A 26,800-nucleotide genomic window follows, 5' to 3' on the forward strand; every position below is an offset into this window, starting at 1 on the left:
TGGGGGGGCCTGAGAAGAGGAGGATTGGGGCTGCTCTGTGCAAAACCACTGCACAGTGTTACACTTGTGTTCATCTTTTTTTCATCTTTTGCTGCTTTTTAGGCCTCCATCTTCAATGGAGACTACATGGAAACCCAACCTGAGAAATGCCATGCAGCCACTTCATGTCCCCACGCACTCACTTCAGTGATGGCTGCATGGCATTTCTCAGGTTGGGTTTCCATGTAGTCTCCATTGAAGATTTAAATATATTTGCAAAATTATTATGATATTTTGGTGATTGAGTTTATATTTTTTAATTTGTTATAAAAAGCTGCAACCTCTTTAAAAACCAACAAGATCATTTTTGTTTGGTTGTAGCAGGCTGCATAGTATAGCATTCTCCCCCTCTCCCCCTTCCCAGCACAGATCTCTAATACCTGTTTGTCTTCATTCACTGTCTGCTAGTCTTAACAATGTCAGTAGCAGCTGCCCATAAGCAAACCACTAGGGACTCAAGGCTTTTCTCACATACTGCACTGCAGTGCTTTGTGCATTGCCCTCAAGTTATGTTAAAAGCTACAGAGGTAAGACAAGAATGTTACAACCTTTTCCTGCATGATGTGAATAGTCTGAGGACATCATGCGCAGAGATGGAGCCATTGATCGTCTCCTGAGCTGTGATCGGTTATCTCACATGAATGCCAGCTGAGACTGGAGAGGAAAAAAGACTGCAAGTCATACAATGGTTCCTACAAGACCAACTGAGGCACAGCGTGAACTCAGTACTCATTTTTATCCTGGTACTTTAGAACATGTAAAATAGATGTAATAGAGATTCTGGTTAAAGATCTCTAACAAAAGTGTTTCAACAAACATTACAACTTTAGGTTAACATACCTTTTATATAGACATATTAGACAAAAAAATACTTTTAACCTTACTTTCCATAATCCTGCTCAAAGCTTTTTTAAAGTCACCAAACTATAAAATTCTGCTAATTGGCAAAATGTCTCCTACCTTTTACTCAAACCTTTTAATGATACTGCATTTCACAATGTCAAGTTGGAAATCAGTTCAGGCTTTAAAGAGAACAAGTCACCCTTGGAATTGTCCAAGAATTGAGTTTTTAAAGATAACTAATTTAAAGAAAGTACACTTATCCCATTGCCCCCCAGTGTCCTGACCTAAACTAACCCCCCTGCCCAATCCCAACTATATATTTACCTGCATCAAAGGACTGGAGCTCATAGGAATTTTCAGTACCTCCATAACACATCCTCTTTCTCCTGGCTGCACCTGCACAGTAGATCCCAATGGACTTCAACAGGGAGGCCTCCAATGTAGCTTCTTTTTTTTTTATCCAAGATCTTTATTACGTTTTCAAGAATAAACATAGGCGTTAACCAAACAATCTCAACAGTACATTTAATAAGATGTCCAATGGGGCTAATACCCCTGCACGAAATGGCAGTACAGTAAGTGGATCAATCCATGTACAAAAAATATAGTAACCTAATAAACAATAGTGAATATCCCTTCATCACCCCCCCATATTTATTCATTATTATTAACATGGTTTCTGTTAGATGTATTATTGTTCCAATCCGGGGTGTCTTAGGTAGAATGGAGTACCTACGGGTTATCAGAACTAGCACAATGCATTTTTTTTTTGTAACTTGTAGCTCTATTCAAATTAGTGAAGCCATGTAGCTTCAATTAGTAGAGGGCCCCATAGAATTTTGTAGGGTTTCACTACACAGGGGCAACCACAAGAATGAAGATTTTGGCCACAGGCCCCCGTAGATTCCTATGGGCTGTTGCCAGCCACTTTATCTTAGAAGGGGTTAGTTTAGATTGGGATTTGGGCTTAAAAAGATAACTGTGCTTTCTATAAATTCATAGTTCTCATTTACTCAAGCTTGTGTAGTTATAATATTAAAGCCTGTCATGACTGAGCTCAGTCATGACAGGTTCTCTTTAAAAATGATTTCTAGAAGGGGGATGAAACATACCCTTGTAGTGAGCCCCTCTCCATACTGCAAGGGTTAAATGTCAGTAAGGAATGCAATGATAAGCTGTATATCTCACCTTAATCCTGGCTCCAGCAGGCCCCAGCACTGTCCTCAAGGTTCGTCCTGCAGGCAATCCCTCGGCATCATCACACACAGTGCAGAGCTATTAACCCAACATTGTATATGAAGAGGAAAGCTTGGAACCGTGGCCTGAAATTGCTTAGGGAGGATGCAGTGGGGAACTGGTCACATGGATTGAGGGACCCTGCCTGAGCCAGGGATAGGATAATTTATAAACCATATCCCAGAACCTCTAGACTAAATGAACATTTAACTCTCACAGCATGGGAAGAAGGAGGGAGCACTGCAAGGGTAGATTTTGTCTCATTTCTGACATTTTACAAAGTATTGCTTCATGTCAAGTGAATTTGGTGACAGCTGGAATTTGCTGACATTGCTTAGAATAAAAGGAAATTGAAACAGAATTTAGACGTGTGATGCAAGGTTACATGACCACAGGGATAACAGCCATGGTGAAAAGCTTCTGTCTGTGGTTTGTGCAAAAAAACAATTCATACAATTGCATTTTTACAGTCAAAGTCATATTAGATCCTCAATTTTTAAGCACTTTCAGCAGCTGATTCACTCTACTTACTGAGTATACAGCTTCTTTATCCTTTAACCCTTGCCTATGTTCCAGTTAAAGCTGGTGCCAAGATTGCTGCCCCAGGTTTCCTGTTTCAGGGTGGCTCAATTTTCTTACAACATCCTATGGAGCCACTCTTTCATACAGGGACTGGAGTGTCTTCCTACACTGTGTGCATTCAAGGAGAGGTATGACCAAAGCTTTTTTGGCCCTACTTCTATGGATCACAGGAGTGCAGTTAATTCTGCACTCCTGTGACCCATTTTCAGCTGACAGCAGGCTACAGTCCACTTTTGGCTGACGTCACTCAGCCAGTCAAGGCCCTGGATTGATTCAGACTTTACAGTCTGGACCCACCAAGCAGCCTGGACGGGTAGCTGGCTCAGCCTCTCCGCAGGGAGACTGAGCCAGCACCTACAACCTTCTGCACAACTCAGCACTCCAGTGAACACTGGAGGGGCAGAAAAGAGAGCCAGTGACTGACAGTCATGGCTCTCTGCTCAGAGCGGATGGGAGAACCGAGCAATCAGCGATGTTTGATCGCTCGTTCTCAGTGTAGAGGCGGAGGGGGGCACAATGTTGCATCCACCTAGGTGGGTATAACTTTTTTTTTCTGGGAGACCCATGCTTCTCTTTTAATGGAAATACACAGCCCCATAGCCTAAGGAAGCAGCACAGAGAAAGCAGGAGCCAGAAATGTTGAATGCTGTAAACTGCAAGTGCTGGAGTAAAGATTTTAAAGTGGTTCTATTGACTGAAGTTTTCTTACCTTAATTCATTCTCTGCAATAAAATAAAAAAAAACAACTTATACTTACCTGAGCTCGAACTCGATCCAGCGATGTGCATGAGAGCAGCGTCTCTCTTTGCTCTTTCCCTCATCATAGGCTCAGAAACGGCAGTGGGAACCATTGGCTCCTGTAGCTATCAATTACAGCCAGTGAGGAGGGAGCTGGGGGTGGGGCTGCATGAGTGCCCCCAATGGAAAGTATCAAGTGCTGGAGTAAGAATTTTAAAGTGGTTCTGAAGGCTGAATGTCTCTTACCTTAATTCATTCTCTGCAATAAAGCAAAAAAAAAACCCTTATACTTACCTGAGCCTGATCTCGATCCAGCGCTGTTCAACAGAGCAGCGTCTCTCTTTGCTCTCTCCCTCCTCATAGCTCAGAGACAGCAGTGGAAACCATTGGCTCCTGCTTCTGTTAGTCACAGCCAGTGAGGAGGGAGCGAGGGGCGGGGGCACATCAGCCACGGTGACCCCATGTGGTGGGATGACTATTACACAACATAACTGAGCCAGAACTTGTCCCCATGGCAAGCGGCTTGCTATAGTGGGTAGTCGGCAGGATGAAGGAGCCAGGAGAGCCAAGAAGAGGAGGATCAGGGCTGCTCTGTGCAAAACCATTGCACAGAGAAGGGAAATGTTGCATGTTTGTTAGTTTAAAAAGAAATGATAGGTTCACTATCTCTTTAAGAAATAGTTTAGTGGGGATTGTTTGTTTTATTTTTCTCAATGTGTTGAAGTGGTTTTAAACCCTTACATATACCCACTGAAGTAACTAGCTTCAGGTGATACACAGGTCTGTCACACAGATCAAAGGCTATTTCTCAGCTTCAGCAGGCAGAGGGTGGGGATCTAATGTCACACACCGAAGCATTGAGTAGGAAGCTGAGTGTAATCTGAGACCTGAATGCAGAGAAAGGAAACCCCTCTGATAGGAAAACATGCACAGCTGAGGCTGGCATTCATCTTCTGTGTGCTGGAGGGGGAGACAGGGCTGTCTCCCAAGATTCTGTGGTGTCAGGATAACTTGTCAGAAGTGACTAATGTACAGCCATGGCCAAAAGTATTGAGAATGACACAAATATTAATTTTCACAAAGTCTGCTGCTTCAGTGGTTTTAGATCTTTTTGTCAGATGTTACTATGGTATACTGAAGTATAATTACAAGCATTTCGTAAGTGTCAAAGGTGTTTATTGACATTTATATTAATCCGAAGTTCCACCCAAAAGTGGAACTTCCGCTCATTTGTCACCTCTCCCCCGCCTGTGCCACAATTTGCACCTTTCAGTCTTTGACAGGTATCCTGTTCCCACTTCCTGGAGTCTGGGCCGCGGCCTGTGACATCACCGCGGGGCTCCCTCTTCCTCCCTCCTCCTCTCCCTGTCACTGGGCCAGTAGGAGAGAGGAGCGGGGTCTCGGGCATGCGCAGTAGGATTCCTGGCGTGAAACTTTAAGGCTACTCTGCCGGGTACCCTTACCCACATTGGCGGCAGCAGCACCCAACAGCTGATGGAAACATCAGCTGCGGTGTCGACATCGCTGGACTCCAGGACAGGTAAGTGTCCTATTGTTAAAAGCCAGCAGCTACAGCATGTGTAGCTGCTGGCTTTTAATTTTTTTTTTTTTGGGGCAGAACACCGCTTTAAGTTTATGCAAAGAGTTAATATTTGTAGTGTTGACCCTTCTTTTTCAAAACCTCTGCAATTTGCCCTGGCATGCTGTCAATCAACTTTTGGGCCACATCCTGACTGATAGCAGCCCATTCTTGCATAATCAATGCTTGGAGTTTGTCAGAATTTGTGGGGTTTTTTTGTTCACCCGCCTCTTGAGGATTGATCACAAGTTCACAATGGGATTAAGGTCTGGCAAGTTTCCTGGCTATGGACCCAAAATTTAAATGTTTTGTTCCCCAAGCCACTTAGATATCACTTTTGCCTTATGACAAGGTGCTTCATCATGCTGGAAAAGGCATTGTTCATCACTAAACTGTTCGTGAATGGTTGGGAGAAGTTGCTCTCTGAGGATGTTTTTGTACCATTCTTTATTCATGGCTGTGTTCTTAGGTAAAAGTGTGAGTGAGCCCACTCCCTTGGCTGAGAAGTAATCCCACACATGAATGGTTTTGGGATGCTTTACTGTTGGCATGACACAGGACTAATGGTAGCGCTCACCCTTTCTTCTCCGGACAAAATTTTTTTCCGAATGCCCCAAACAATCGGGAAGGAGATTCATCAGAGAAAATGACTTTACCCCAGTCCTCAGCATTCCAATCACTGTACCTTTTACATCATTTCAGTCTGTCCCTGATGTTTTTCCTGGAGAGAAGTGGCTTCTTTCATGCCCTTCTTTACACCAGGCCATCCTCTGTAAGTCTTCGCCTTACTGTGTGTGCAGATGTACTCACACCTGCCTGCTGCCATTCCCGAGCAAGCTCTGCACTGGTGGTGCCCCAATCCCCCAGCTGAATCAACTGTAGGAGACAGTCCTGGTGCTTGTTGGACTTTCTTGGGCACCATGAAGCCTTCTTCACAAATGCAGAGGAAATGTTTTTTATGGGATTAACTTAATTTTCACGGCAAAGAGGGACTTTGCAATTAATTCATCTGATCCCTCTTCATAACATTTTGGAGTATATGCAAATTGCCATCATAAAAACTAAGGCAGCAGACTTTGTAAAAATGAATAGTTATGTCATTCTCAAAACTTTTAGCCACGGCTGTAGATAGCAGACAGAAGAGAAAGGAGATAGAAATCACACTAGGTACTTTGGATTGAGGAGCAGTTAGCAGGATAATTTGCCACAAATTTGTGGCAGTGTTGAATTGTAAGTCTGTTAACTTGCTGAACATTTTTCCTGGCAAGTTGTACACTTGCATAGCACTTGAAGCACAAGTTCTAGTTGACCCGTTTCCAATTTGTAGCAAATCTACGTGGCAAGTCTTTAGCAAAAGCAAAGTTGCATTGTTGAGCCTATAGCAAGAGCTCTGCAAGTCTTTAAAATGAAAATTCAGCCACGGTGACCCCATGTGGTGGGATGACTATTACACAACATAACTGAGCCAGAACTTGTAGCAGACTTGCAGAATGTTTGCAAAGAAAGTTGATCTGGAGTCATGCAATGTGGACTTGCTGCAATTGTGCAACAAACTTGTGAAGCCTGGCAAGTCTAGCAATAGCTTAGCAAGTCGTTTTAAAACTTGCAGCACAATTGCTTGCTATCTGGGCTATTACACACCATTGAGGGATATGCTCTGTTAATTTTTAATTTCAGAGGATTACAATCACTTGGAGCTGATCAAAACACTGCTACTTTATTTAAATGGTTAAAAGAGTAGAAATGTGATTGAAAATAATGAAAATGATAATACCGGTGACAACTATACTGTTGTATTTATCACTGTAACACTGTGCACATTTGTGAAGCTCTGTTTAATGGAATGGAAAGGGCTGCTAAAGTGAAGGAGCGTTGAGATTCCATGGCACAAAAAATTACACTTATAGGTTTTCCAAGAGATGAAAGAAGCCAATGGGTGATTCAGCATCCCAGCATGCACTTATAGCCAAAATATTAGATTTCAGTGGACTGGCTTTTTAAGTATTGTTTTTTTTGCTACAAAATATCTGCTTGATGGGTACACTTTAAAGTGCTTCTTGGTTTGTGTGCTCTTAAAGTTAGGCAATGCAGGCTCTTCTCGACCCTTCTTGAGAGCTTCAGAGAACATAAAATTATCATGTGCAGCAAATGGATCAATTTTCCTTCACTCTTCCTCCACTTGTGTAAAGAAAGAGCAGAGTCTTGACTGCTCAGCACCAAGGGCACAGAACCGATTGAATACCCGTCACTGTCACTTTACATTAACTCCAGTCGTGCCACATTTCTCATTGCGCCGAGCCCTCCGGCTCTTTTTTTTCTCCCTCGTCTCTTTCCTCTTTATCTAGTTCCACGTCACACAATATGTTTCATCGCTTCCCTTCTTGCATATCTTTTTCTCTCTCATTCTACCATATTATTATACAGGAACAACCTCTATTTTAGCTATAATTTTCTTCGGAAATAAAAGCAGGCCCATTTCTTCCCAGACCATCCAGCCATTACTGCTGACAGCCTAGAATCCTATTTGTATGAAGAATATAATTATGGAAACATTATATTGGAGTAAACAGTTTTTTAAATATCCACTTATCATAGAGAGAGCAATTTCAGCACCACCCTCTGTGGACAGCTCCCCAGCATCCTAGAAATGGGTGTTTTAAAGTTCACTGTCTCACTTGCTCTCCTTTTCAATTAAATGATATCTTATGTTTAATTAAAATACCAGAATTACTTTGGATTTGGAGTTCTCGGCACTAAAAATAGCAGAAGCTGAACATAAACTATGGCAAGCCGTATCAGATCGGAGCCTATTGAGAACGGGGCTTTTTGCCTGCCGCAGGGTCAGATGTGAAATTCTTTTAATAACAAATCTTAAATTTGATAGAGATTGCTAATCAGTAAAGCTTATTGTGCCATACATTTCAAAGGAGCAAAACAAGCCCGAGTGAGATAACCTAGAAGAGATTCGGCTGATAAAGGCGCGCTCCAATCAGACATAAATATTTTGCATATAAACTGACTCAGGGGGCACATCCTGCTTTTCATCTTCTGTACCTGGCCACTAACTTTAATCCTCTGTGCCGCTAGTTAAAGTTTTTTTTTATATCCTTATCTTCTAAATAGTTCTGAATCTGAGAAAATGCAAGCAAATGCATTCATTGGTTCAGACGCTGTACTTCTGGGCCTTCTGCCGTTTAGCCACATCGAAGGACCAGAGGAAGGTTTCATAGCATAGAAACATGCAAAAAGAGGCCTCTTCTAGAAACCCTGCAAGAAGCCTTCTAAAACCTGACAGTTCCAGAACCTATGAGTTCTATAATATTCAATGGAGACAGATTTAGGCTCAGGTTAACACTATGAACCGTGTGTGAATCGCACAGGAACTGCCCCACATTCCTGTTCAACTCACATGCAATAAAATGTGGTGCGATTTAAGACCACTTGATTTGAATGCACTCAAATCGCACCACATTGCACCAAAAATGTGCATGCAGCAATTTTGGAAAACCACACTGCAACTGAAATGCATGGTCGTTTTGTACCATGCAATCTGGTGCCAGCAAACGCACTGCATTTGTGACCTGTGTTTGAGGTATCATTAAGTTCCCACTTGAAAACCACTGCGGGTCACATGGGCAGTGCAATTTGAATGCGGTCTGGAAAACGCGCACGGATTGTGGTGTTTCCTGCACAACATTAGTGTGAACCTAGTCTAGGCTGCCTTTTTATAAGTGTTTTTTTTAGGTACTTAAAGTGGTTGTAAACCCTTACAGACCAGACCACTTTGAGCTACAGGTAAGCCTAGATTAAGGCTTACCTGTAGGTCCAAGAAATATCTCCTAAACCTACACAGTTTAGGAGATATTTACAAAAAGACAGGCACCGCACAGGCGCAATGAGCATGCTGCTGCTAACGACAATATGCTCTTAGTGGCGGCTCACGTGCGCATGCGCGGGAGTGACGTAATCGCGGCTCTGTCCAATCACAGTGCCGGAGCCACAATACCCGGAAAGAAGATGGACGCTTCGTAACAGAGGGGGCAGCGGTGACATTGCAGGCTCCTGTGTCAGCTAAGTGACACATAATGGGCTACTATGCGATGCATAGTAGCCCATTATGCTTTGCCTTTGCAGGGAAACAAAGAGGAAGTACAACCCATCAGGGTTTAGTCCTCTTTAAAGCATAGCTCCCAACTGTCCCTGATTTTGAGGGACTGTCCCTGATTTGGAGCAATGTCCCTCTGTCCCTCATTCCTCCTCATTTGTCCCTCATTTTGGTCTGATCTATATAGTTGTATATAAAATGCACTTTTTATCTTTCAAAAAGTGTTTCCCAGCGCTAAACCTTTCATCTAAATTCTAAATTGCTGCATTTGTAAATTTTAAAAGCCAAAATAAAGGAATAGTAGTGGTAAAAGAAAGCCCTTGTAGATTTAATTAACTTTTTTCTTAGTTAATTCTCCTTTAAGGGGGCGTGGCAGGGGGCGTGTCCTATGCTTACATACGTTTGCCAGTAGGTGTCCCTCATTCCCATCTCAAAATGTTGGGAGGTATGCTTAAAGCTGTGCTTTGGACACAAAACTTCCATTTATATACATTCACCGGCCACTTTATTAGGTACACCTTGCTAGTACCGGGTTGGACTGCCTTTTGCCTTCAGAACTGCCTTAATTCTTCGTGGCATAGATTCAACAAGGTGTTGGAAACACTCCTCAGAGATTTTGGTCCATATTGACATGATAGCATCACGCAGTGATGCATGTCATGATGCGACTCTCCCGTTCCACCACATCCCAAAGGTGCTCTAATGGATTAAAGCAGAAGTAAACCCATCCATTTACCAATTTCAAAAAAGTTTCATTTCCGGCACATGCTGGAAATGTAACACTCCTATTGGTTGTGCTCTCAACCGAACTGTCAAACCATCCAATGGCTGGTGTCATAACTGATCACATGTGCAGCATCATGGCAGTTGTAGATTAAACAGAGGATAAGATCGCAGCTTCCTTGGCTAAAAACAGTAGGAGGGTTTATTTACACTTTAAGATCTGGTGACTGTGGAGGCCATTGAAGTACAGTGAGCTCATTGTTATGTTAAAGAAACCAGTGGTGAGATGATTTGAGCTTTGTGACATGGAGCATTATCCTGCTGGAAGGAGCCATCAGAAGATGTGTACACTGTAGTCATAAAGGGATGGACATGGTCCCCTGGAGGTCACTGGAGAATTGTGCTTTGGAGGGGGTGGGAGAAGCTGGCTCAGGCTCTCAGAGGCTCGCTGAGAGGCTGAGCCAGGTGCCAGTCCGGGCTCCTGGGTGCATCCAGACCATTTGGTTGTGATCTTTCTCCATCCTGGGCCAGCTGATGTCAGCCAACAGTGGGCTTCAGCCCGCTGTAGACTGAAAACAGGCCACAGTGGTGCAGAAGGAACTGCACTCCTGTGATCCCAGGAGAAGTACAACCAATCGAGTTTTGGCTGTACTTCTCCTTTAAGAATGATCCTGATTCAGCCAAAAAGACAATATACATTTGCAAGAGCATGCTGTAAATGTGTGCAAACATTGCACTTGCTGCTATTTCCTATGCTCCTCAGTTCCATCTAGTGGCCATAATCCAGTATTTTACTACTTCCTTAATAAAAGCACCTTTGTTTGGAAAAGAAAGCCTGAATAAGATTTTTTATTTTTTATTTTTTTGCCCAATTTGAACAGAACAAAATGTACATACAGATTTGATGGATCAATGGCTATGTAATTTTTTTGGTCATGAAAAGACCCCGAAGTGCTTTCACACTGAGAGTTGTTGTTATAGTTCTTTTGAAATCACAGCAGAATTTTGTTTAGAGTTGCATATAAATACAGATTGCTGGAGTTATTTCAATGAAAGTTCCAGATTATACCATGTTATACAAAAGTAGCATAACTATGCTATGTGATTTTAAAGTGAACTTGTGCAGGGACTATGCACACATGTTCTAAACAAGCAGTTAAACACTTAAAAACAGACCCTTATTCACCTATATAGCTATAGGCATTGTTCAGAAAATGTTTCCAACGTGTTCACTGAAATCGTAGCTATTTTCTATAAGAACAGACCTTGGCAGCCTGCCAGCCCTCTAATGTAGACATACAGGAAATGTTTCTAAGCTGACCTGAACTGTGTTGCTGGCAGGATCACCAGGTGAAAAGTAAAAGTAAAGGGAAAAAAGAACACATTCACCAAATCACTATGGAGCTGCAATAAATTACATTTTTGTTCCTAGATACACTTTAACCATGAAAAGTCTAAGGTCTCATGCACATAAATGATAAAAACCTCAAAAAATGTTGAGCGCAAAATTATCCTGCACCTGGGGAGCAGTCAGAGGCACCTATAGCCTGCCATGCAAGTGAATGGCCATACCCATGAAAATGTCATTGCACAAAAGCATTGGCATTGAGCTACATGAGTGCATGATGTATTTCCCAAATGCAGAACCTTCAATGTTCAGGAAATATATTGTACGCACATGTGCAGGTAGTATGCATCCGGAAAGTATTCACAGCACTTCACTTTTTCCATATTTTCTTATTTTTACAGCCTTATTCCAAAATGGATTAAATTCATTATTTTCCTCAAAATTCTACAAACAATACCCTATAATGACAATGTAAAATAAATTAGTTTGAAATCTTTGCAAATTTATTAAAAATAAAAAACAAAAAAAATCATATGTAGATAAGTATTCACAGCCTTTGCCATGACACTCAAAACTGAGCTCCGGTACATCCTGTTTCCACTGATCATCCTTGAGATGTTTCTACAACTTGATCGGAGTCCACCTGTGGTAAATGTAGTTGATTGGACAGGATTTGGAAAGGCACAGACCTTTGTAAGGTCCCACAGTTAACAGTGCACGTCAGAGCACAAACTAAGCCTCGAAGTCCAAGGAATTGTCTGTAGACCTCCGAGATAGGATTGTGTCGATGCACAGATCTGGGGAAGGGTACAGAAACATTTCTGCAGCACAGTAGCCTCCATCATCTGTAAATGGAAGAAGTTTGGAACCACCAGGACTCTTCCCAGAGCGGGCTGACTAGCCAAACTAAGCGATTAGGGGAGAATGGCCTTAGTCAGGGAGGTGACCAAGAATTGATGGTTACAGCATTTCTCTGTGAAGAGAAGAGAGCCCTCCAGAAGAACAACCATCTCTGCAACACTCCACCAATCATGCTTGTATGGTAGAGTGGCCAGACGGAAGCCACTCCTCAGCAAAAGGCACCTGACAGCCCGCCTGGAGTTTGCCAAAAAGCACCTGAAGGACTCTTAAACCACAAGAAACAAAATTCTCTGGTCTGATGAAACAAAGATTGAACTCTTTGGACTGAACAGCAAGCGTCATGTCTGGAGGAAACCAGGCACCACCCATCACCTGGCCAATACCATTGCTACAGTGAAGCATGGTGGTGGCAGCATCATGCTGTCAGGATGTTTTTCAGTGGCAGGAACTGGGAGACTAGTCAGGATTGAGGGACAGATGAATACAGCAATTGACAAGGATAACCTTGATGAAAACCTGCTTTAGAGCGCTCTGGACCTCAGACTGGGGCGAAGGTTCACCTTCCAACAGGACAACAACCCTAAGCACACAGCCAACATAATAAAGGAGTGTCTACTCTGTGAAGGTCCTTGAGAGGCCCAGCCAGAGCCCAGACTTGAACCTGATTGAACATTTCTGGAGAGATCTGAAAATGGCTGTGCACCGACGCTCCCCATCTAACCTGATGGAGCTTGAGAGGTCCTACAAAGAAGAATGGGAGAAACTGCCCAAAAATAGGTGTGTCAAGCTTGTAGCATCATACTCAAAAAGACTTGAGGCTGTAATTGGTGTCAAAGGTGCTTCAACAAAGTATTGAGCAAAGGCTGTGAATACTTATGTACATAGGATTTTTTTTTTTCATTTTCAATAAAATTTGCAAAGATTTAAAACAAACTTCTTTCACATTGTCATTATAGGGGATTGTTTGTACAATTTTGAGGAAAATAATGAATTTAATCCATTTTTGAATAAGCTGTAACATAACAAAATATGGAAAAAGTGAAGCGCTGTGAATACTTTCCGGATTCACCGTAAATGCTGACACTTCTGTGCATCAGTGTTTACATGAGTATGGCTGCATACATTACTTGTATGGCGGGCTGCACAGCGTGCATGAGGCTTTACAGTGAGACCCCTCCCTGTCTATCCAGGTCACATTACTGTTTTGTACTTTTATTATATTACAGTTGTCTCAAAGAAAGCATCTTCTCGGACTTCTTCTGTAATGATACGGCTGCCATAATGTGCCCGTAACATCTCATATTTACAGCAGTGTTAAATTATTTGTGCACAATTTGCTGAGGAATTCGAGTGAACTTAATAAGATTGGATATTTTGTTCTGCTAGATATATAAATGGGAGCTAATACTTTTTTTTTTTTTGCGCACACTGCTTGCCTTTTTAGCTGAACTCTAGAAAAGATCTACTTTTTTTTTCCAGAATTGATTTTTAGGTGTTCATGCCCAGAATTTGTGTTCTCATTTTATAGGGAAGGTAAAAAATATTATGAACTATAAGAGAATATGAAATGCTCCAAGATAATGCAAGCATTGCCTTTCCTTTTAGTACAAAATGGCTTCATTGTTAATTTAATGTAAACATCCTCCAGTAACCGAACAAAAATTGGTTTTGGTTTTTCCTGAGAACTAATTTAACATGAAATATACAAATAAAGTGATATGATAATATTTCTCATTCAAGCAGACTTTACTTGATCTTCCATTATTCAGTCTTGTTCTATCCGGATATCAAAAGATGTTCAGTGTGCTTGTATTATGCAAAGCATGGCTTTAAAAAATCATTCTTGTGTTTGTTCCCATTGTCTGTCTATTTTGTTTACTGTAGTTTTTTTTTTTTTTCTTAAAGTGAACCTATCATTGAAACCACACATATCAATGAATATACACTATATTGTCAAAAGTATTGGGACGCCTGTCTTTACGCACATGGATTTTAATGGCATCCCAGTCTTAGTCTGTAGGGTTCAATATTGCGTTTGTCCACCCTTTTCCACTAAAACAGCTTCAACTCTTCTGGGAAAGCTGTCCACAAGGTTTAGGAATGTGTCTATGGGAATGTTTGATCATTCTTCCAGAAGCGTATTTGTGAGGTCAGGAACTGATGTTGCATGAGAAGGCCTGGCTCGCAATCTCCTCTCTAATGCATCCCAAAGGTGTTCAATCAGGTTGAGGTCAGGACTCTGTGCAGGCCAGTCAAGTTCCTCCACCCTAAACTTAATCTTTATGGACCTTGCTTTGTGCAGTGGTCCAAATTATTTGGTGGAGGATTGTTTTTCAGGTTTGGCCCCTTAGTATTAGTGAGGGGAACCCTTAAGGTGTCAGCATACCAAGACATTTCTGACAATTTCATGCTCCCAGCTTTGTGGGAACAGTTTGGGGATGACCTCTTCTTGTTCCAACATGACTGCACACCAGTGCACAAATAAAGGGCCCTTCGATCCAATCTGCCCAGACAGAAGAGGACGGATCCCCTTCTGTTTTTTCAAGTAGATTGGATTGGAGATAGGCGGGTATAAACAGACACAATCTGCTTACATCTTCCACTCTATAGAGGTGAATGGAGGGTCCGATCGGGTCCACCTGAAAAACAGACAGAAGGACCCGATCGGACCAATTGTGTGATAGGGTCCTAAGACTGCTTTCACACTGATGCACTGCGCTTTACCTGCACCTCAACTGACCTAAATCTTCACTTCTTCCTCAGGATTCCTGCAGGTATCGCTGGCTGCTGCTGTCCCCCAGGCGGGTATGGCTGGTGGCTGCTGCTGGCTGTTCTCCAGGCTCATACTGCTGGCTTGTACTGCTGGTTGGTACTGCTGGCTTGTACTGCTGGTTGGTACTGCTGGTTGGTACTGTTGGCTTGTACTGCTGGTTGGTACTGCTGGTTGGTACTGTTGGCTTGTACTGCTGGTGGGTACTGCTGGTGGGTACTGCTGGTGGGTACTGTTGGTGGGTACTGCTGGTGGGTACTGCTGGTGGGTACTGTTGGTGGGTACTGCTGGTGGGTACTGTTGGCTTGTACTGCTGGTGGGTACTGCTGGTGGGTACTGCTGGTGGGTACTGCTGGCTTGTACTGCTGGTTGGTACTGCTGGCTGGTACTGCTGGTTTGTACTGCTGGTGGTTACTGCTGGTGGGTACTGCTGGTTTTGTACTGCTGGCTGGTCCTGCTGGCGGGTACTGCTGGTTAGTACTGCTGGTGGTTACTGCTGGTTTTGTACTGCTGATGGGTACTGCTGGCTGGTACTGCTGGTTGGTACTGCAGGTGGGTACTGCTGGCTGGTAGACATGTGCAATTCGCTTCGGTCCGAATAAAAATTCGGACAAATTTTTAGTTAACGAACAACCCTGGCCTGTGGTTGTCAGGGTCTGTGGGTGGGGGGGCTTATTGGAATCTGGAAGCCATACATCAAAAAAAAGTGTCAAAAGGTAAGAAACACAGGAAACTGTTTTTGTCAAATACTTTATTAAAAGAAAAAAAAATAGTGTCCCTCGATGTCCATTATGGCGCCTGCTAACCCTAAAAAATACCCAAAAAATTTAAAAAATGCTTCGCCTTCACTACCCGCCGACTGCCCCCTCTTTGCTTTGACAGCTCTTATATAGGCAAGGGGCGGGGGCCACCCGGTTATGTCACCAGTGGCACCGCCCCCTTCTGAAGTCTTTTTTACAGTGCCTTGAAAAAGTATTCACACCCCTTGAAATTTTCCACATTTTGTCATGTTACAACCAAAAATGGAAATCTATTTTATTGGGATTTTATGTGATAGACCAACACAAAATAGCACATAGTTGTGAAGTGGAAGGAAAATTGATAAAACGTTTTCAAAATTTACAAATAAATATGTGAAAAAGTTTGGCGTGCATTTGCGTGGCGTGAAACTAAATGAATCCTGAAACCAAACTAAACAAATTCCATAACAAAATGAAATTAGTAACATAATGATTCTATCCGAAACACAACTAAACAAATCTTTCCACTCTGCGCTTGTCTACTGGCTGGTACTGCTGACTGGTACTGTTGGTGGGTACCCCGATGTAGCATTTACTTCCTGGAATCCATCTGCCCTTAGCTCAGGAATGTAGGCAGGAGGGTGTGCTTAGCTGACCAAATTCCTCCTCCAGATGAAAGAAAAAAATGTCAAATAGGTCTCCTGGGTCGTACAACATCATTCAGAAATGTAAAAAAAAAAAAAGAAAGAAAACAAGTAAACATGATATACTTTCCCATCTACTTAGTAAGGCTAGGGATTTAAAATAGTTCATGTTGATTGAGAGAGTCTAGTTCCACTTAAAGGGGTTCTAAACCCTCGTGTTTTTTTACCGTAATGCTTCCTATGCATTAAGGTGAAAAAAACTTCTGACAGTGACCGGCCCCCCAGCCCTCCATTTTACTTACCTGAGCCCTTCATTTACTCGGCGGAGATGCGCTGTCCCTCTCCCCACGGGGTCACGGCTCTTGATTGGATAGACTGATAGCAGCGCAACCATTGGTTCCCGCTGCTGTCAACCAAATCCAATGACGGCAGCGCTGGGGGGTGGGGCCGAGTCCGGCATTCAGTGTCTATGGACGCAAATGCTGGACTCGGGAGTGTGCGCCCGCAAGGTAACCCCCGGGGACGGCGCTTCTCCTAGTCGGTTATCTGATAAGAGGAGGAGCCGCAAGAGCCACAGAGGGACCCCAGAAGTCAATGATCGGGGCCACTCTGTGCAAAACGAGCTGCACAGTGGAGGTAAGTATGATATGTTTGTTATTTTAAAAAAAAAAAAAACTGAAGCTTTACAATCACTTTAAGTTCCAGGGGTTATAATTAGGAGTCCAGAACTTTTTATCTCATCATAAAAATGAAACACAATTGAGGTGGTTTTACATTCCCCCCACCCACTGCTAAAAATTGAATTTTATGCCAGTGAATGAATAATCATGTGCACCTGGTTGTTCATTTCCGCTGTATCCCTACTGCTTTTTTCTTCTTTTCTGAATGATCTTGAATAAAATCTTGTAGAGATTTATTCTAAAGTGCTCTGATTCTTGGAGGTGGATGCTACACAGCAAAGATCATCTGTTTAAAAGCATTGTGAAAATCCTGTTATGTCTGTTTAAATTGTATTTTATAAGCATTAGATTAATATTAACTGAGTAGTTGCATGGAGTTGTTGGGTAAAATATATGTGAACCCTTTCTGTGTAAAAGAAACCATTCAGTTTAAAATAGAAATGCAAGGCAAAGCAAAACGTGTGTATATACACTATATTACCAAAAGTATTGGGACACCTGCCTTTACTTGCACATGAACTTTAATGGTATCCCAGTCTTAGTCTGTAAGGTTCAATATTGAGTTGGCCCACCCTTTGCAGCTATAACAGCTTCAACTCTTCTGGGAAGGCTGTACACAAGGTTTAGGAGTGTGTCTATGGGAATGTTTGACCATACTTCCAGAAGAGCATTTTTGAGGTCAGGCACTGATGTGGATGAGAAGGCCTGGCTCACAGTCTCTGCTCTATTTCATCCCAAAGGTGTTCAGGACTCTGTGCAGGCCAGACAAATTCCTCCACCCCAAACTCGCTCATCCATGTCTTTATGGACCTTGCTTTGTGCACTGGTGCGCAGTCATGTTGGAACAGGAAGGGGTCATCCCCAAACTGTTCCCACAAAGTTGGGAGCATGAAATTGTCCAAAATGTCTTGGTATTCTGACACCTTAACAGTTCCCTTCACTGGAACTAAGGGGCCAAGCCCAACCCCTGAAAAACAACCCCACACCGTAATCCCCCCTCCACCAAATGATTCGTACCAGCGCACAAAGCAAGGTCCATAAAGACATGGATGAGCAAGCTTGGAGTGGAGGAACTTGACTGGCCTGCACAGAGTCCCGACCTCAACCAGATAGAACACATTTGGGATGAATTAGAGCGGAGACTGCAAGCCGGGCATTCTCATCCAACATCAGTGCCTAACCTCACAAAAATGCGCTTCTGGAAGAATGGTCAAACATTCCCATAGACACACTCCTAAACTTTGTGGACAGCCTTCATAGAAAAGTTGAAGCTGTTATAGCTGCAAAGGGTGGGCCAAATCAATATTGAAGAATGGGGGAGAGTATGGGACTTTGTATGAATCATACAGCCAAGGAGATAACATAACAGGGTGTGTCTGGTGGGTAGTACATAATTGATAAGAACCACATAGGTTATATAATAGCACAATGCATAACTAATAGATAAAATACCTAAAGTTTATTTCATACAAATTGATAACATGATAATGGCATAACATGGTAACATGTAAGTTCATATTGTAGGCAAAGATAAAAACCAAACTCATTGACGTGTGTCTCCATAATAGAAGAATGATAGAATCTTGGTTAAATTGGTACACTCCAAATTTTTTCTTTATCCTTCTTTATTTACAACTCAATATTAAACCCTATGGACTAAGACTGGGACGGCATTAAAGTTCATGTGCGTGTAAAGGCAGGTGTCCCAATACTTTTGACAATATAAAACCATTATAAATGTTTTTTTTTTTTCTTTTTTTTTATAAGTGAATACATAACGTCTGTTCTCAGCTACATAGGTGACTTAGAGAGCTGGGGGTGGAGACTGCAGGAGGGGGTGGGGGTGTCAGCAGAGGCAGGGAAATGGCAATGTACTGATCTTTCCAGTGAAGAGCTGTGCAGGGGGTGTGCCAAGGCAAGTCTTGGCCATTGGAGGACAGGCAGGCTGTGCTCCCAGCACAGACAGAAATTTGACTACACTGAGATGGATGTGCTTCTATGCCTAGCATACTCAGTTTGAAATAGAAAAGCAGGGGGACTGGCAGTATCACCGGGTATTTCATGCAAAGGAAGAAATACAAAGAGAACAGGATACTTGTTAGCAAGTGCTGGGATATGAAATATTTTTAAAAATGATGTTTATAAGCTGATTTGTAATGTATGTTAAGAGGTTACTTAGTATATTCATTTACAATATTCTTTTTTTTTTTTTTTTTTTTTTTTTAGGGTGGAATGATTGCCCTCCTGCTTTGCATCCTGTGCCTGCTTCTCATCTTGTATACAAGGCGCCGTTGGTGCAAGAGGAGACGCGCCCCACAGCCACAGAAAAGTGCCAGTGCAGAAGCGGCCAATGAGATCCATTACATACCTTCGGTACTCATTGGGGGTGGCCATGGCAGAGAAAGCCTTCGCAATGCCCGTGGACAGTCCACCCACCCTGGCGGAACCCTTGGCATTCGTGAGACACCTATCCTAGATGGCTATGAGTATGATGTCGCTGAGCTACGTCATCACCTCCAGCGGGAGTGCATGAATGGTGGGGAAGATTTTAGCAGCCAGGTGTCCCGCACTCTGGAATCCCTTCACGGATGCAATGATAAGAACACCATGGACCTCACTCCTGGTGTGTGATCAATGGCAGGGCCCTTTGCATTGAGCGATGGTTTTGATGGTTTTGGCTTGTATGTTTATCTGTTCGATGAGCTGCTGTGTGATTGAGTCAAGCTGGGAAGTTGTGGCACCTATTTCCATGTAAGGCTGGATTCACACCTATGCATTTTTAGTGCTTTTTGCATTTTGCAGATTTGCACTACAGTCCATTTAACATGGTTTCCTATGGAACACGCTCTGTAGTGCAAATCTGCAAAATGCAAAAAGCACTAAAAATGCATAGGTGTGAATCCAGCCTTACTGTGTGCAGATAAAACATAAAGCAGACTTTTTTCTATAGCTTGACGATTCATAAATATTAAGGATGCACAGATACCAGGTTTTTAAGACCGAGTACAAGTACCAATACTTTTTTCTCAAGTACTCACCAATACCAATTACCAATACCTTTTTTGCCCTCAGATCAGTGGCGGCCCATCCATAGAGGGCGCACAGGCGCCGCCTCCCCTATCCATGCCTCCGGGCCCCCTGATCTAAATATCAGTGGCACCGAACCATGGATTTCAATGCGGCTGGGTGTTTTTTTGAAGCACCTGATTAGAGCCAGAGGCTATAATAGGCTTTAAAAGAGGGTGGCCTCGGAGAGCAGAGCATAGCGCTTCGAGGCCACCCAGTTGTGTGACCATAGCAAATTCATTCTCACTATTTTTACACTAAAGTTCCTCCCCGCCAATCAGGAGGCAGGTCTGTGAGACCTGTTTTCCGATTGGCCAAAGCGTCAGGCTGTCCTATTGGATGTCTAGTTCTTTGGCGGAAGAGGAGACACACAGCACAGGAAGCTGCTAGGGGAGTGGACCACGGAGCCACCATGGTCGCTGCCCACACTCCAGGAGAGAAGGAGAGGACACCACAGCGGGTAAGTGCCGGACCGCCCGGGGGGGTGTTTCAGTGCCGTGCCATGTTGTCGGGGGGGGGGTGTTCTTTGTTTGCCGCCCCCCCCCCAAAAGAAGAACCCACCAGTAGCCACTGCCTTGGATATATTTATTTTTTACACATATGCCCAGCTCACCTGCCTCTGCCCTGGTGGTAGAGTATTTGCCAGAGCTTCTGCGGTCCGGATGTCCAGTATTACACTGTTAGACATGGTTCATATACAGTACGTGCAATATGGTTTTGACAGCGCAATTTCAGCCCCCTCTGGTGCAACTTTGTTCAATGGTTTAAGTGTTATTCAGGTTCAAATTATCAAAGTGTATGACAATAGAGTTCTCACATCAACTGTGCTCAAATTCTTACCGGACTCTATTTAAAAACGTGCTGCAGCCGACTCGCACATATGTGAACTGGCTCCATTGAAAAGGCTGCAGGTTCACATGTAATGCGAATCAGATGCAGTTCAAAACGCATCCAATTAGCACATTTGTGAACCGAGTCTTACTATTTTCAGCTTTATTTGAGTTGATATAGTTTTTGCACTTGATTATATAGTATGCTGAGTTTTCATGGGCGCTTCTTTCACCCTCTGTGAAAGACTAATAGAAAGTTGCTAATTAAGGATGGTGTAAACAACCTGCTGAGCTCCATCTGCTTTGGACAGAAATCGTCAGTTTTGCAGAGCGCAATGCAAAGTATTACAATTACGCAATCATATTGAGCTGCAACACAGCTAATCAGAAATTTACACAGTCCCATTAAAGCGGTTGTATACCCGCTGTTTTTTTTTTTTCTACACCTGCAGGGGAAAAGGCATAATGAGCTAGTATGCACCGCATACTAGCTCATTGTGAGATACTTACCTTAGAACGAGGCGCCGGCATCTCACCTGGCGCCTCATACTAGCTCATTGTGAGATACTTACATTAGAACGAGGCGCCGGCATCTCACCTGGTCCACGCCGAGGGAGCTGACATTTCCCCTCAGCGTTTCTTCCGGGTATCGCGGCTCCGGCGCTGTGATTGGGCGCGGGAGACTTCTGTCCGGCAAGCTCCGGAGTTTGCCGGGCTGTCAGCCGAGAATCCCCTGTGCGCATGCGCCGCTGCAGTCAGCGGCTCATTGCGAGGGGAATATCTCCTAAACCGTATAGGTTTAGGAGATATTTTTTTTACCTACAGGTAAGCCTTATTATAGGCTTACCTGTAGGTAAAAGTAAAAAAAAAAAAGGTATACAACCACTTTAAGCCTAGAATGATGTAGGACACAAGGGTGAGGTTTCTTGTTAACTACTTCCAGTCCCGGCCTTTTCTGGCACTTTTTGTTTACATGTAACAATATATTTTTGTTACTAGAAAATTACTTAGATTTTACTTTTTTTTTTTCTTTTACATATACATTACATATTTTTTTAAAGCAGAGGCCCTAGAGAATAAATTGGTGGCTTTTGAAACTTTTTATGTCACAAATTATTTGCGCGGTAGTTTTTCAAACTGTTGTGAAACTTAAAAGATGAAGTTATGCCAAGTAAATAGATACCAAACATGTCAGGCTTTAAAATTGCGAACACTCATGCAATGGCGACAAATGACATACATTTTACTATTCATAGGCAACATTTTAAAAGCCTTTACAGGTTACTACTTTCGATTTACAGAGGAGGTCTGGTGCTAGAGTTACTGCTCAGTAAAAAGGGTCGCTGGTTTGAATCCCAACCACGACACTCCCTGCCTGGAGTTTGCATGTTCTCCCTGTGCCTGCGTGGGTTTCCTCTGGGTACTCCGGTTTCCTCCCACACTCCAAAGACATGCTGGTAGCTTAATTGGCTTCTGTTCAAAATTGTCCCTAGTATATGTATGTGAGTTGGGGACCTTGGATTGTGGGTTCCTTGAGGGTAGGGACTGATGTATGTGTGGAGCGCTGTGAAAATTGACAGCTATATGGGTACCTTAAATAAATAATAATATAATAAATAAGCATCTTAATGAGACACAATGTACAGGGATGGGGAGAATTGTAGACACACACACCCACACTCACTCAACTTGAACTGGATGGACTGGTGTCTTTATTCAACCTTACTATGTAACTATGTAATAGCTGTTTGTGGGGATTCAGGACCAAAGCGTGCGCTTGCCTTTGTGCACAAGCATGGGAGGGGGCATTTTACTTTTTTTATTATTATTATTCATTTATTTTTACACTGTTGCTTTTTTTTTTTTTTTTTTTAATCGCTTTTATTGCTGTCACAAGGAATGTAAGCATCCTTGTGACAGCAATAAGCATGTGACAGGTCCTCTTTATGGGCAGATCTGGGGTCTATAAGACTCCAGATCCCTCGTCTGCACTTAAAAGCATTCAAAAACACCAAAATCAGTGTTTCTGAATGTTTTTGATTTTCAAAAAATGGCGCAGAGCAAACCTGTAGTGATGTCATGTCATCTCTGGTGAGCTGCTCTGATTACTATTACAAGAGAGCCGACCACCAGCTCTAAAAAATGGTACCAGGGTGATGCCTGCAGCTCCAGGCCTCATCCTGATACAACCCCCGGAAGTCCAGCAATGTACGGGTACGTCGTTGGACGGAAAGTGGTTAAATGGCACACAGCTCTTTTGTTGCCATGTCCCTTTTCTACAAAACTACATTGATTCAGTAGAACTATGGTCAGATTGTTAAATTTTAAGGCTTCCCAAACCAGTAAGGGTCCTTTCACATGGGACGGATCCGTGATGATCAGCCCCGTGAACATCCGCTTGCTCAGAGGGGATCGCTCCATGGATCCCCGCTGAGCAGGCAGATGACAGGTCCGTCGCTGCACAGTGTCCTGTCAGAGTGCCACTCTCCCCTATGGGGGAGCGGATGATGACGGACCGTAGAGTCCGTCGTCACCTGATCCGATCTGAAAACGGATGGAAAAGTAGGTTTTTCCTCCGTTACACTTTTTTGGATCGGAACGGGTCGGATGTCAGCGGACATGTCACCTCTGACATCCAACGCTCCATAGAGGTCTATGCAGGGTCCGTTCAGGTCCGCCTAAAAAACTGACAGGCGGACCTGAACGGATCTTTCATGTGAAAGAGGCCTAAGGCTGGGTTCTTGGCTCCATTGGATAGGCACCTCCTTTAATAGGGTGACAATTCTCTAGCTTCTGCAGTGAAATTACTGCAGTATTGCCCCCCTTGCTGCTGCTATAGCTGCTTAGGTGTTTGCTCCCTTGATTTCCCTATCAGTGAACTATCATGCCCAGCTGCACCCAAGGCTCATAAGATTGTCAGCACAGTACTCTATCAGCAGGAACTTAGGGCTCCATTCACACCTGAGCGTAACGATTTACTTGCACTTTTAATTGAGAGATTTTGAGCATTTTTAGAAGCGTATTACAAGCATTTTACAGCTTCAGGCGTTTAGTCAATAGAAAGCACTAGGGGGAGGAGAGGGCTAGGAAATTAGGGGTGTAGAGCTGCTGTTTGAGCAGAAAACATGCAAGAAAGCGCTCGTAAAAAATGCTTAAGTCGCTTGTTTTCAGGCATTTCTATTAAAGTCTATAGGGCCAAAAACTCTGCCAAAATAGAAGGCCGTGTACTTTTTTTGAGTGACAGTTGTTTTGCTTCAGGCAACAGAACACTCATGTGTGTACAGGGACCATTGAAGGAATGGGATTTGGCTTGTTGAGCATTTTAGAACCTCAAGCTTTAAGCAGAAAAAGGCCTGCTCTGTTCTTCCCTCCACATCCAGTATTGTCTAGCAGGGTACAGGGAAAATTCAGCTTCCCAGCTGTATTTACCATTAAAAAGAGGTACATTACATTTTTAAGACATTTAACATGCCAGCTAGCATTGAAAATGCCCATTAATCACTCTGTTAGATAGACTTTAAGAACAACCGCTCGCCCCACATGCCTATTTGATGTGGTGCAGCAATCCTCATTCATATCTATAATAAGCTGATGCAGCTCAGAAAAGAAGAGCCCTGCAGAGCTTGTTCTGTTATGCTCTGCCAAAAGTAATTTGGCAGTTGTTGAAGATCTTCAACTTTGGTGTGTTCTCTAATTATTTACTGAAATTACTGCTGCTTGTATTGATGGCCATTCGGAAGAATCCCCCCCCCCCACACATTTCTTCTTGTAAATAGCTAAAGAGATCAATGCTGTCAGTGCTTACTTATCTGAGAGGCCGAAACTGCTCAGTGCAGAACCCCTATCAATCTCTGGAGGAACCCTAGAGCTCCACAGAATCCTGGTTGAGAAAGGCTGCTCTAGCCATAGACATAAGAATAAAAGATCTTGCCAAAAATAATAGTTTTGCCCAAATATGTACTGTATGTTTTGTACCAAGGTTGTATTTCAGTGAAAATGTTTTTTGTTTTTTTTTGGGGGGGGACGGGACTATTCTTAATTATCAATTTTCCAGCTGATGGTCATTCAGGGGGTGTCTACAGATGTCACAGAGTGTCTATAGACATTCTACCAATAGTACTTTGAGGGGCCTGTATCCTTGCCAACTAAGGCAAGTTGTGGGTGGAGCTTATTCGACCTACAAATGGGGGTACCTTTCTCACGTGTGTGCGCTCATCAATGCCTGTTCATGTGTAAGTCAACATTATGACGGAACCCTGGCTTAGAGATGAGCTCTACACTGTGTGTAGTAGTTAAATGTAGAGTCCCTCTGTAAAACATGTTGTCTCATGTTACTACACACCTTAGCTTGATGAATGTTGCATTTAGAAGGCAGACTGCTGAGCCCATGCCCTCTCCACCAGTCCAGCGTACCTCTGTCACCTCACTCCCATTGACAGAATGGGGCCCCACCGTGCACACCGCGGACCTTATGCATGCATGTAACTTAACTCCTTCTGCTCTCCCGTACCGTGAGGCTAGGTATATGGGGTCTCTGTACTGCAGGTTTGGTCCCAGTTACTTTGGAGGAACCGACTTCTAGGGAGGAAGCCACATCACTGACCCTCTTGCTACTGGAGAAGCTGTCCCCTTTGCCAGGTACCTCGCTTCATGACCAGCTGCCATCCATTCCTCACCAGTTCCTGATTACCTGTGGCAACTGTGTTCCAATCCCATCTCTCCTGCCAAGTTGACCTTTGTAGTGGCCTTGCTTTCATACCCCATGTGTGCTTTACAGGCCCTGTTCTTCTGATATACCATATTCTGCCATGCACTTTTTGAATAACGTCAGACCAGGCTCAGAACATTTTAAAATTTACTGAGGACTTCTTGTGGCAAAGTCCATAACAGTACAACATATTTTCAACCGTAGCTACGTAAACTGAGGCTGCCCAGACATACCTTAATAAGGCAAAAGTCCATGAGTGATGTTCTCCAGACATCTGGCAGATTTTTAAGGTGTCTACATGGCGAAGCAGCTCCTTCTCAATATCCCATTTACCGACACACGGCCTTCCCCCTCTTTTTATATCACAGGGTAAAAAGTCAGGGCACAAAAAGTTTGTGAAAGGAGTCTGAACCCAGTTAACCCCTTCCCAGCCTGGGCAGGCTAACTAACTTACTAATACAAAAACAACATTGTAGGCAACCTGCAACTTAAAATTACCAAATCTTTATACAGAACTATTTTTTAAAAGCCATCCCCCCTCTATTCCTCCCCACATCCTTCCTTCCTGTAGCTGGTTGCAATTTTTTTTTTTTCATACAAAATCACATTGTCTTGCCCTGGTCATTTTTCAACCTAAAAGAGGACCAATATCAGTCGGTGGAGAAGTAAAGTTCTGAGTTGGACAGCACTGGAGACAAGATGCGTAATGCAAGAAGAACTGCATTTTTAAGGCTGGCCAATTCATTAAAAAATGTAAACTGGAGTTCTACTTTAAGAAACACCAGTTTAGCTCAGTGCAGTTTAATATGACATTGTTAAAAGCACAGTGGGCTCTTTATAGCATTAAAAGTCACCCAGTTTATTAAATAAAATCCTATTTATGATTTTATTTGAAAAAAGGGACAATTTACATGACACCACTTCCATCAGAAAGCCAATCATACCTCTGTTTCAGGCATTTTTTTTTTTTACACAGAGTAATAAACGATATGTTTTTGCTATACAAGATGATTCAGTTTAGTTTTATAAAGATGATACATATTAATATTATGTCATTTTAAAAACTGCCAAAGGAAAAAAGTTTATTGATGACAAAAACTCAGCATGGTAAAATGCGGTGATTCCCACTATTTGCCAGGATGCTGAATTGTAGATAATATATTAGTCATAGTTTGTTGTTTCAAGCTGTATTGTGTACACAGATAATCATTTCATGAAGTGTTGAAGAGCAATATTGGGGCATTGTCTAGCAGCTAATCATGTACTTTCATATTCTGCCCTGCATCAGACTCAAAATCACTCCTATGG

General features: G+C 42.9%; 1 protein-coding gene across 1 annotated transcript in view; it reads left to right on the forward strand.

Annotated features, from left to right (window-relative positions):
* The window catches only part of ASTN1 (astrotactin 1), an 843,969-nt gene that overhangs the window by 485,857 nt on the left and 331,312 nt on the right, over nucleotides 1–26,800 (forward strand). Inside the window, exon 3 of the mRNA XM_073592047.1 lies at nucleotides 19,115–19,511. Coding sequence (XP_073448148.1) covers nucleotides 19,115–19,511 — 397 coding nt within the window. The remainder of the gene's footprint in view (nucleotides 1–19,114; nucleotides 19,512–26,800) is intronic.

Source organism: Aquarana catesbeiana, linkage group LG07 (genome assembly GCF_042186555.1).
Source record: "Aquarana catesbeiana isolate 2022-GZ linkage group LG07, ASM4218655v1, whole genome shotgun sequence".
Taxonomy (NCBI): domain Eukaryota; kingdom Metazoa; phylum Chordata; class Amphibia; order Anura; family Ranidae; genus Aquarana; species Aquarana catesbeiana.